This window comes from Limulus polyphemus, unplaced genomic scaffold (genome assembly GCF_000517525.1).
Source record: "Limulus polyphemus unplaced genomic scaffold, Limulus_polyphemus-2.1.2 Scaffold1450, whole genome shotgun sequence".
Taxonomy (NCBI): domain Eukaryota; kingdom Metazoa; phylum Arthropoda; class Merostomata; order Xiphosura; family Limulidae; genus Limulus; species Limulus polyphemus.
Genome location: NW_013667060.1, coordinates 212,470 through 225,632, shown reverse-complemented (window position 1 = coordinate 225,632; position 13,163 = coordinate 212,470). Strand labels below are relative to the sequence as shown.

Below are 13,163 nucleotides of genomic sequence, written 5' to 3'. Positions count from 1 at the left end.
AAAAAAAAAAAAAAAAAAACGAAAGAAAAAAACTTCAGTGGTTTGACTACCTGTCATACTTTTGAAATTTGGAGACGAAAAGTAGCATGGTTCTGATTTTATTCAATTAAAGCTTATCATTTTGAAACTTACAGACACTGAACTAGCCTCCATAGTAAGTTTTTTGATCATCTCCTTCTTCATTCTTAAAGACAACAACAGTATATTTTAGTGTCTTATTTTCTGTTTCTCATAGTCTAATAATATCTTTTTGTAAAGTGATTCCAACTGAGCTGTCAGTTTAGACAGCTGATGACGGAGATTTTATTGTTATCATCATATGGCTGTGAGAAAATTTTGTAAATGTTACAGTATTTTAGGTCTATTAGAATACTAAGAAATACCAAACGAAAAATCATCCTATATATTATTGAAAAGAAAAACCATACAAAGTACCTCATCAATATATTTCAGAGATTTGCTCTTAACGTAAGTTGTAATGTAAGCCAGATGACTCCACTCTTTGAGTAATCTAACTTTTGCTACCTGTTATACACCATCTTCGATTATTCGTTGATCGTCCTTATTGGAATTCTCCACATGCAACAAAACTTACGTCGCTATAGTTACTTCGAAGTATATGTTCCAACTCACAAGCATGTTCTCTGTCACGTGTCTCAGCTACTACTTTAACCTTAAAAAAATAAAACAGAAAATGCTTGTTTAAAAGTTCTTTATTGAATAACGAACTGACACTTATTTTCAGTTAATGTGATTAGGCTTCTGTTTAATAATTTCTGTTGGTAAATTGAGTAGGCCAAGAGTTGGCAGTGTCATAAACAAAGGAAAAACAAACAAACAAACAATGCAAAATAATTACACTAAGTACTATTAAAAAAATAACTCACCTGACCATCTCCACGCTTTTGTAATTTTATTCACAAGTTTTTAGCTCTGATACTCGATCATTGGAAGACGAGCTACTATATATACAGTTTATCTCATCGTAAAAGAGATTTAAAAACAGGACACAAAAGAAAAATACAAATAACCGTGGTTTATGAAAGATTACGGAGATACTTATAATGTTTGTTCCTTCTTTTAAGTCCAAACAGGTTTAAAGTAAAAATGCTAAAATATGAAGTTTCGCTCAGGGTTTAAAAAAGGATCCACAAACGATATCGTAAAACAAGATTAAGAGTAGGAAAGAGAGAAAGGGTATCGATGATTTGAGAAATATTTTGGGTTGTTTAGTATTTATTCTTCCTCTTGATCAAACATATAATTATATACATATAAAAAAATTAATATATCGGGGATCTATATTGGTGTAAAACTGAATTTTTACGAATATTGCCTGAAAACAAAAGCAGAAGGAGAAAGAGAGAGAAAGGGTATCGGTGATTTGAGAAATATTTTGGGTTGTTTAGTATTTATTCTTCCTCTTGATCAAACATATAATTATACATATACAAAATTTAATATATCAGGGATCTATATTGGTGTAAAACTGAATTTTTACGAATATTGCCTGAAAACAAAAGTAGAAGGAGAAAGAGAGAGAGAAAATAAATATAAAAGTAGACGAGGAAAGAACCCGGAAAGTTGTATGTGAACCTTTTAAACCCTATTAAGGTTGTACATACACACACACACACATATATATAAAGGATAACTTACAAATGTCCTTTGTTGGTTTCATAATGGTTTCGGAAACAGTGTTGGAAAACAAGATTACATTGAAGTAATGCTTGTGCTTAAATACAAGCGTCATATAGTGGTGGAACAATGGAGACATGTAACAGAATATATGTCGCCATTATTTTCATCATGTTACTTTCATTATTTATAGTGGTTAATTTTATAATCACATTCACATGCCTCTATGACAAGATACTTGTAACCACCCGTTTTGTCATGTTACTTTCATTATTTATAGTGGTTAATTTTATAATCACATTCACATGCCTCTATGACAAGATACTTGTAACCATCCTTTTTGTCATGTTACTTTCATTATTTATAGTGGTTAATTTCATAATCGCATTCACATGCCTCTATGACAAGATACTTGTAACCATCCTTTTTTCATGGTATTCTCATTATTTGTTGTGGCTATCTTTTTTAAAAAGATATATTGTGAGAATTATATGCAGATTCAAAGGCCTAGGAATAAATGTGTTCCTAAGCCATAGTAAATTTTACCTCTTTCCCGGAGTAAGACAAAATAATCTTGCCATCCTTTTCTGTAAATTTCGTGTTCATTTTCTAGGTTAATTGCATCGATTTGTTGTAAACATTCGAAGCAGCTAAACATGGTTGAACAGTGATAGGTAATGACTATTTAAAAAATACGTTAGTGATGCATGAACGGATTTGTCATGAGAAAGGAGAAATAGAAAATATTATGACTGATTTTTGGAACAGCATAACAAAAGAAACACTCCTTCCTTTGGAACATCAGAACAAAAGAAACACTCCTTCCTTTGGAACATCAGAACAATAGTTTTAAGACTTTAGTACTGAGCTTGGTAACAAATAAGAATGCTAGTCATATCACCAGACTAGCTCAAGAGTGTAGCTGCTATAGACTACCTGCCACTCCTCTAGTCTGTATATGTTCAAAATTAGGGAAGGCTATGAGCAGATAGCCCTTGTATAGCTTACATTTTGAGCTTTATTGATTGTTCCTATTTACGATTCTGTCCTATAGTTCTAACTGTTTTAAGTGTTATATACTGACAGCCAGCTAAAAATAAATAATGTCTATATTTTGACATATTTCATGCCCTCACGCTCACACTAATTCATTTGTTCTTTCCTTTTTTCTGATTTAAAGTAGCCGTGTTTTTCTATTAATTTTTTATACACTAAACTACTTTTTGCTATTAAACTATAAGCTTTTGGTTTTATAACCAGAGCCTTGTACAGGCTTGCCAATAGACATTTCGATTTGTTCAATCATCTTGGCCATTATGGAAACTTTAGTTCGGCTGCCTGATAAAATGGTCTTTGTCATGCTCTTTGTTTAAGAATATTCTGTTTGCCATCTCGTAACAATCAGAGGTCACTTTAAAGGAAGGAGTGTTTCTTTTGTTCTGATGTTCCAAAGGAAGGAGTGTTTCTTTTGTTCTGATGTTCCAAAGGAAGGAGTGTTTCAGTAAAAAGACTGATTTCGTTTTCTTCTTTTTACATGACATGCTCTGGCTTGGGTTAGTCACTGAAGTATTATAAGTCATTAGGCTACAAATATCAGGTTTATTAGAAGCTGCATCCTAAAATTTTCTTATCATTCTGTTTGTTATAACAAAAGAAAAACAAGTTTTATACTTACTTCAACCGAAAAAATGTCTCCGGTCAGCCAAGCCCTCTCATGCATGATATCCTTGATGCTAGAAAAATTACGAGGTTCGCTGGCGTTTAATTGTATTGAAATTATTAACACAATATGGATATAATTCTAAATTAAGCAAAGAAGTACAATTTTGTTTTCATAATTGTGAGTAATTAATACTATTAAGAGTATTATTTTTTCACAAATTGTAGATTTATGCGGTATATTGCTGAAAACATGACAGTTCATATTTAACTCCATTACATGTTCATGCGATGACATAGACACTACATGTAAAAATTAATTTATTATTTTCCAACTTTCTTTATTTACATATTTAAGTGTTGAACAATGATCAGTTTCAGGAGAAACAGGTTAATATCTAACTTAAACCTTTTTTGGAGGTGCATTTGAGTTTGTTTTTTTTTGTTTGAATTAGGATTGAGAAACAAAAAATAAATATCATATTGAAATTTAACATAATTCTGAAACCATATATGACAAAATGATACATTAAAAGACAACGTTGTATTAGCAACTAGAAAGTCAAGTCATTTCTGACAATTTTCGGTCATTCATATTTCTCTTAAATTAGAAATGCCTGGTATACTTTATTGGCCATTGCGACGGCATCCTTTGATATGGGAAACTCTATGAGCTAGTTTCTGTTTTTATAGAACGTTTGTTGTTAAAGCAATTACATCTTGATTTTAATGTGACAAAAATGGCCGAGGTTGATTCCGTTTGGGTTCATGAACAATTTTGTCATCGTTAAGTGAACGTAAGACTTAAATTAGTTAAAGTATTAAATATTCTGTATATTCTCAACAAGTTTAATCTTTTGTTGTATTTTAATACGACTAAAAAAACTTGGGATCGGTTGATTGGAAAAATGTATTTGCTAATCATGACAGAATGTTTTTATTAATCATCAGTTTATTGGTGGATTTGTTTTCTACTTATATCTTATAGGTAAGAAATTACTAAAATTATCAACCCTATTAATATAACCAATAAATATATAAGAATTGTGTTTTTTTTTTAAGCAAAGCCACATCAGGCTATCTGCTGTGCCCACCGAGGGGAACCGAACCCTTGATTTTAGCGTTGTAAGTCCGTAGACTTATCGTTGTCCCAGCGGGGGAACTATATAAGAACAAAATGCACAAACTTTTTTATTTTCATGTAGTATTTTAATATCTAAATAGATATTTCACTGAAATCGCTCTATGGTATTAGTAGGTAATTAAGTTGCACCAGTATTTAACAAAAGTTAAACTGGAAATACGGAATTTGTAAATATTCGGTTTCATGTTAAATCAGGAAGCACTGCGGATAATGAAGGTGTAATGCTAAATGTCTTTTAACAGAAACTCTGAAAAGAGAAAACTGTAAGCTTTCGTTATCAATTTCATAGAAAAATCTTAAATAAAAGTAAAACACAAGTTTTAAAAAGCCTAAAGGGGTGTTAAAATTCACGTTTCGTGATATTTAAAGTAATGTGAAGCTTAGATTTTAAGAAGTCCCAAGTGTTGTAAAGTTCAGATTCCAAGATGTTCCAAGCAATAATGTTAAAATCTCAAGCAGTGAAACTGAGTGATCACATATTATCTTAGAACAGTTCGCATAAATAATTTTGATGAAATTAAATTTTCATTACTAACTTTGCAACAGTAGTTACTGTTCAGCAATTAATGACTTCTTAATTAATATAATTATTTATATTGTCTATGCGGTGTACATACTTTATATCTGTGGGTAGTTAACCCACACAATAGGATTTAATCACCTCAATTCGTCATCAATAATACGTTTAAAAAGAATGTTTCTTTATTCCAAAACAGGACTTTCTGTTTTCTTTCTTTCTTTCAATACATCAATTTATAAATGACATATAATACTTGATAATTGTCTTCTGCGTACATTATAATGGTTACTGAGTGAATAACAAAAAATAATACGCGTATTTATTGTTTTAAAATATTTCAAGTTAGAGATAAGTATTCAGCTATGTAGATATGACTTTTCCTAGTGTATATATTTTCTGCAAACATTTGAAAAGTTTATTTCCAAGGGGTAGACCTTGGGATGGAAGGGCTCGACCCCCCTCAAGCCCTACCATTTGTTGCATGCAGGACTGAAGTAAAGAATCTCTTTAACATATTGGCGAAAGGGAAGGAACATTAGAAGTTTGGCTTACCTTTTCGCAGGTTATCCACAGAGGTTTTATACAATACAAGTTATTTTTAAATATATAAATTCGGACATTGGATTAAATATTTTAGAATATTACCTTACTCCTATCCTCGAGATCAGTCGAGTAAGTTCAAAGATTCCACCTGGCCGGTCGCTCAAAGTTACCGTAAACTTGATTAAACGACCGTCAACCGCTAGACCTCTTTCCAAGCAACGCCCAAGAACCGTTGTATCGATGTTACCTCCACATAAGGGCACCACAACACTTGAAAATGTATAAAAATATAGTCAGATTTAACTCTACCGCAAAGTATTTAGAAACAAATAATTCAAAGTCACAATATTATCAAGTATTGAAAAGCACACACACACACACAGGAATAAGTAATTACATGGGTAACATTTATCATACAGTTCGACAGACTAAGAATACTTCTATATCAAATACTGAAATACATTATTTACATTTAAACATTAACATAATTAATAATTGTTGTAATATTAATATTTATGACAAAAGAAATTATTTTATATTTCAAATTTTTGGATTTACCTCTCCAAACAGTAAATGTACCAACAAACGCCATACAGAGCATTATACACTCACAGCTTTTTAGGTATTGTAGAATTTGTAGTAATGTACAGTTCTTAATATTTAATGTTAATACATTATACACTCACGGCTTTTTAGGTATTGTGGAATTTGTAGTAATGTACAGTTCATAATATCTAATATTAATACATTATACCCTCACAGCTTCTTAGGTATTGTAGAATTTGTAGTAATGTACGGTTCATAATAGCTAATATTAATACATTATACCCTCACAGCTTCTTAGGTATTGTATAATTTGTAGTAATGTATGGTTCATAATATCTAATATTAATACATTATACCCTCACAGCTTCTTGGGTATTGTTGAATTTGTAGTGATGTACGGTTCTTAATATCTAATATTAATACATTATACCCTCACAGCTTTTTACGTATTGTAGAATTTGTAGTAATGTACAGTTCTTAATATCTAATATTAATATATTGGGTCATAAATTGTTTTTTAATGAGTTTGAGTATAAAACTATACATCTTTTTTGCTTATTTTAAAAGTCCAGGATTAATAACAATAAGCAAACTTCTAACAGAGAGATGTAACAATAATCGGGCATTGGTGGGTCACCTTGCCAAATAAATTTAGTCTGTAGGATTATAAGGAAATTTCTAAAGTAAACTTTATGACCTGAGAATGGAGGGAAAGTGACATCATGGCTGAACTTTAAACAGATGCCCCTGGTGGGCAGAGTACTGGTAACTCACTGTGTAGATCTGTACTTAACAATAAACAAACCAGCTGAAGTTGGCATTTAAAGAGCCACATTTTATGCTTATTTATTTGGTTATATTACATAATATTCTAGCATATAATTTTTAACATGGATACAAGTAATTATGCAATCAAAGCCAAGCACAAAGAGGGGAAGAATAGTTATGAAAGAGTGTTGTGTTACTTAAACCGTATTTTAAAATGTACATGTATCACACCTGTGATGAGGATGTAAGATTTTATATTGAAATTTTATATGACGACCAACTAACTTCGTAAATTTATTAAACTATTTCGCTAAATGTTTGGTCTAATCACTGACTGAGGGTGTGAAATAACACTTTCCAATGAAGGATGTGAATTTGCACTTTTTTGGGGGGTGTAGCTTCTGTATCAATACTTCATCCTTGAAATCAAAATTTTTATACTGTACAAGGAGGAAATGGTGAATTTAAAAAGCATCCATGATGAAACAGTAGTACACTAGTCAACTTCATTACAAACATATCTATTACTATTTTTGACATTAATCTTAATACTACATGGAACGAAAAGAGGTTTTAACTTACGTTTTACCAATCAGTTCCGGTAACTGGCCTGTAATAAGGGCTGCCAACCCACAAGCTCCAGCGCCCTCAACTACTGCCTTATCCATTTCAATTAGTCTTAAAATAGATAGAGCAATAAAAGACTCTCTGTAAATAAAATAAAATTGTATTCTTATTTCAATCAGGTGTTTAAGTTCTTGAATCAAATGAACATTTATATTAAACTTACTTATAATTATTCTATCTAGCTATTCATAAAGCCACCCATCCATTACTTTATTTAGGGAAGAAAAAAGGTACTGGAACCCCGTTGGTAGGTTAAGGTATCTTGAATTTTGGAAGAGGACAATTTAAGCGTTATCACTGGGGGGTGGGGCCTGGAGTGAAATAATGTAGTTTATTACGCCAATGACATATTAATTCTCAATGTAACCAAGACAGTCTTACAATTATTACGTTTTCATCTTTTTATGAAAACAAATCAGTTTCCGAATTTTAAATCCGGAGAGATTCAGTAGAAATTACGCACTGATCCATCTATCTATTTATCTAGTGTGATATCGTATTTACTATAAAATATTTTTTATATAGAATCATAATGTAAATTAAAGTTTGAAACGACTGTTTCATCTGTTGATTTGAAGTTTAAGTGGTAGCGACTGAGTTTTAGTCGAAGTTATTGGCAAGATGCCAGACAATCTTATTTTCTCTTCTATTAAAGAAATAATATCAAACTAAGATCAAAGTAACAATGATATTGTGATATCCACAAACACCATGAGATGTTTATTACTTTTATATGAATGTATTAGTAAATTGTTGAATATATACATGTGGGTTGTCTAAAGTTACAATAAAGTACGTAGGCGACATAGGGATATGTTATTTCATTTTTGTTGCTACAAATATCCCCCAGGTGGTCAGCACTAAGTTTACAGATTCACAGCAATATACTTCGGGGTTCGATTACACGTGGTAGATGTAGCAGATAGCTCAATGTGGCTTTGATCTAAAACATACAAACAAACATACAATACTACAAATAACTTACTTAACAACCATTACTTTGTCCACCAAAGATGCAGCTGTATGAAAAGCATTAACACCAATCTTAGGAACAGCCAGACCTGTGAAATATAACAAAACTTAATTGTTTTTGACTGTTACATACACATACTTATATATATACATACATACACATATATACGTAAATTATTTTTGCTTCTAATTAAATTTCTTTTATGTGCCAAAAATGTTATATAATTGCTCCTCTCTCCTAAAAAGTAGAATTCATAAAATTCATTCTGATTACTTTCGATTTTTTGTTTTCAATAATTTAAACTATCAGCATGAGAATAACGTTAGGATAGCCATAAGAACTCGACACTACAATGACGGATATATAGTGAGTTTACGCTATTTTATGTTTTGTGCCGGTGGTTCTGGAGCCCATATTTTTTCTGTGAGTGAACAACGTATATCCTCACCATGCTATGACGAACTTACTTTAAAAGTGGACATTACAACCTAAAATACATTAATAAATACAATATTTGTCTCTTTACTTATACTTCTCACTCTTTTACTGCAAACTTGAATAACCAGAGTTATGCCATTCGAAACACTTACCATCGGCCAGAGTGGACTGAGCCTTCACAGTCACAGGATGCTTCGCGTTCATGGCTGCTGAGAAACTAGAACATCGCTCTGACTCCACGCCCTGAACATTCAAAGATGAAACCACAGAAAAACAGCGATTTGTACTTTACTATTATAAGTTCAAGAAACTTCAGATATATAAATTGGAAGAAATCAAGTAAACGCATTAATATGTTAACTGTGATACTTAAATATCTTTGTGTAACAATGAATCTTCGCCAGAGAAGTTAACTAATAATTGACTGATTTATTACAGTACATTTTCAAATGTAAAAGATAACAGTATATAGAAAATTATGAATGAATTCAAACTAACATAGTAAACCAATTTATGAATATATTTTTTGAAGAAATTCATTTATATTGATTAATTAATTATTCACTTTTTTTTCTATGCTTATGGTGCCTTTATTGAATGGAATCATAAAAACACAAGAATTATAACACTCCTATTTTTACCACCTTTATTTATTCAGAATGCTTGAGGTAATCTTTATAAATGTCCCGATTTATCCACTTCCATATCACAATGTCCTAACGACTGTTGACGGCTTCAGCCTTTTCTTTCTACAGGCATAAACTATAGTCCCAGATACTTAGCATCTTTACTTTTATAGTCTATATGTTCAGATATTCAGTTTGTAATTAAGTATGAAATTAGTCAGTTGCAATTTCGCATAATATATATATCGAATACACTAGTAAAATATTTTTTCGTTTAAAATTGAATAATGTTTTTTGGTAATCTCACAAAAACATTGGAATTTTCAATATCTTCTTTGTTTGTTTGTCGTTAAGAGCAAAGGTACTACACAATAGACTATCTACGCCATGCTCACTGGTAGTATCGAAACCTGATTTTTAGCATTAGAAGCCCACACTTAGAGATTGTCGGACATACAAGACTGTTTAGTTTAAGTTATTATTTAGTTCACTTAAATAATTTAATATTTATAATTATTTAGTTTTCGTAACAAGAGTATTAAAAATGATTATTTTAAAGGCGATAGTTATGACAAATTTTTGTTACGTAACTCGGTAAGAGTTGTACGTTGTGTTTGTAGTTCAATTGCTGTTGTATCGTTGACGCCATCCTTCTCGAAACCTCTAAGTCTTTCTTGCTTTGTGAGTATTGTTACATCATAGCGTCTCCTAGTTTATAAAAAGTTCTAGGCCTCAGTTGGAAAACTTATAAATATAGGCGACCAAGTGAGAGGAAGTCAAGTTAAGCTCAGTCAAGAAAAAAAGTTAGTTAGTGGAAGAAAACGTGGAGTTAGCCGGCGTGTGAGTGATTAGCCTTAAAAGGGCGATTTCTATAGTGTGTTTCACACCTGTATTGTAACAACAGAGATAGTAAAAATAATTTATCTTGTCAATTGAATTCTAAAGTAACTGAACCAGCCTGTGTGGACTTTTGACGAAAAAAAGAAACAATTATTTAAAGCTCAGGATACGACTGTGGTAACTAACAAAAGAAGTGAGTTAAGTCAGAAAAAGTTAAGTCAGTGAAAGTGAAGTTAGACTGCAGGATTATTAATTTAGTCGTAATGGGCGATATTTTAAAGTTAATTTTACAGTTTAATAGAGATAAGGAGAATAATTTGTCTTGTCAAAGGGTGTTCTAAAGTAACTGAGCCCGTCTGTGTCGACCTCGACGAAAATGAGACAATTATTTAAAGTTCTGGATACAACTGTGGTAACGTAATGAATTTATTGCAGATTGTATAGTAAGAAACATAGCAGAGAAAAATAATTCGTCTTGTCATTTGGATTCTAAAGTAATTGAATCAGCATGTGTGGACTTCTGACAAGAAAAGAGAATTATTTAGAGTTTTAGATACAAGTGTGATATCATATAGTGTAAAGAATTTTGTACCTACGTTTGACTTGTTTTGAATATATTATTTTAAAACAAGTGGATTGTTTACTGTCTGTTTATTGTTCGAATTTATTGCCAGCAAGTCACAAACACCTACTGTAAAAGATTCCCAGCCAACTCATATTTAAAACTCTGACAGATATGATCCACATAAGGAAAAGAGGAGCAATCACTCACTACATCAAGAGAAGTTTTATTGATAGCTAACAACGTGCAATTATTGTCGATAGGAAGAGCACTTTCAGTTTAGGAGAATTGAGCTTTATAAACTAGCTACCTGAATCATTGGTCCTCTATTTTAACTGTAAAAATTGGAAACTGACATTGTATTTACTTAAAGTTCAAAAGGAGAATGATGCAAATGACATACATACATTTATCTAACTCTAAAATTAGGTCTGTTTTAGTCATTACAATATGGCAAATGATAAAAATTACTGAAATGTCTTGTAATGATTATTTAGTATTAGAGCTATCGAACAATGCAACTTTTGTGCTCATCAATTCACCTCTTGCAGAACAATCTTCATTTGACAATGAATTATTTCCACCGTTTGAGCCAAGATTTTGGCGAAAGTCGATTGTTTTTCGTAAAGTAATTTACCTATAGAAAACCTGTTTTCAGTGCTTAAAAGGTCAATACACACAGAGAGAATGCCGAAGAGTCATGTTTAACCTAATCTCACTTGCAAGCATTGGAATCAAATATAAACGTTATACGTGCAGTCATAACTGGTTTCCTGTTGAATTTAAAGCAATTTGAAAAATATATAGTCCAAAGTCATTAGAATCCATCCAAAAGAGGATAAGAAAACTACAAAACAGGAAGGGATAATGGGAATCAATGCTTTATTCTTCTCCTTGTAACCACTGTTATTGTCTTAGATCGTTCAGTGAGTGGCATCTTAGATAATATGGTTGATCATACCTCAACTAACGAAAGTAATAAAAAATAGTTAAATAAAGTCCTAGATGCCATAAACATGTTATAAACATTACCACAGTGCAAATCACAGACCAAATGGAATGGCTCCGATAAAAAGTAGCCTTGCTTTTTGTCAGCTCCAAACAACATTTTGGGAGTTTCACTGCGTTTATATTATAAACTGGTATAACTGATTTTCGCGTGTTTAAAGTTGCAACCAAAACCTTGCAATTTCTTTTTGATCGAACCACGATTTAAGGGATAAAACAATTATAATGAAAAACAAAATATGTTAAATTGTTACGAGTTAGATAAAATAAATTACATTTTTTTATAATGCACTTCAGTGACTTGATCAACTGGAAAAATCTGACTTGGAACTAATTCAAGTCCGATAGGGCAGGGATCGAATTTTAATAGATTCATGACGTATTTGATACTATTACTGATTTGGCCCTCTACCAGTTTTTAGTGCAATCATCGCCAGTTTCTATACATTCAGTGAAGTATAGTGGTCCGATTTCGTCTGAGTAGTTTGGTTTGTAAGTAGAAATTACATCAAAAATTTGCTCTCCCAAATCTTTAAGGGTCCAACTCCAAAGTACGTAGATATTTACCAGACTATAATTTTTTCACAATTAAATGTTTGAGTTATGCTTTTAAAAACTGCTGAGAGTTTTTCTTTGACTGACTTATTCTATTAAATTTATCAGGGCCTAGATGTTGCGTCCTCGCACTACATTTGTTTTCTTTCCCTGTTGGGGATTACTTTCTAAGTATTTATGTAACATATACTTGAAGCTTAGCAAATGTAAACTTTTTTTTTATAATTTGTAATAAAAATGGAATGCTTCACAAATTAAGATAAACATGCTGTGAGCCATTGTGCTTTCGTGTCATAAACCAGGATTGATATATGACAGAGTTCCGGCACAGTAATTAGGAAAGATACACATAAACTTACAATTATTTTAACTGAGGGCTTCTGATTCTTAATGGCCAGAGCCAGCCCAGCAATCAGGCCTCCGCCGCCTACTGGAACGACAACAGCGTCAACATCTGGAACCTGGTCAATAATCTCTAGCCCCATTGTTCCCTGTCCCGCTATTACGTGAGGATGGTCATAGCTAGAGTAGATAAAATATTGAGTAAATGTTTTCTGATTATATGAAAAAAAGATCTTAGGTTTATTTTGATACTGTAAAACTAATATATTTGTGCAATCTGGCTTCTAATATATCTTTTGTTTAAGTTTGTTTGTTTGAAGTTAAGCACAAAGCTACACAATGGGCTGTTTGTTCTCTGCCCACCACGGGTATCG

The 13,163-nt window shown here is 31.7% G+C and overlaps 1 protein-coding gene across 2 annotated transcripts in view; it reads right to left on the bottom strand.

Annotated features, from left to right (window-relative positions):
* Positions 1-380: 380 nt before the first annotated feature.
* The window catches only part of LOC106463633 (L-threonine ammonia-lyase-like), a 45,339-nt gene continuing 32,556 nt past the window's right edge, over positions 381-13,163 (bottom strand). Inside the window, exons 7-13 of one of the 2 annotated variants that reach the window (XM_022391179.1) lie at positions 12,807-12,969; positions 9,009-9,099; positions 8,431-8,506; positions 7,401-7,496; positions 5,607-5,774; positions 3,314-3,371; positions 381-673 (exon numbers count right to left, since the gene is read on the bottom strand). In XM_022391179.1, coding sequence (XP_022246887.1) covers positions 563-673; positions 3,314-3,371; positions 5,607-5,774; positions 7,401-7,496; positions 8,431-8,506; positions 9,009-9,099; positions 12,807-12,969 — 763 coding nt within the window. In that variant the 3' untranslated portion in view covers positions 381-562. Of the gene's footprint in view, positions 674-3,313; positions 3,372-5,606; positions 5,775-7,400; positions 7,527-8,430; positions 8,507-9,008; positions 9,100-12,806; positions 12,970-13,163 lie in introns of both variants that reach the window. The other variant, XM_022391178.1, reaches the window with a different exon arrangement.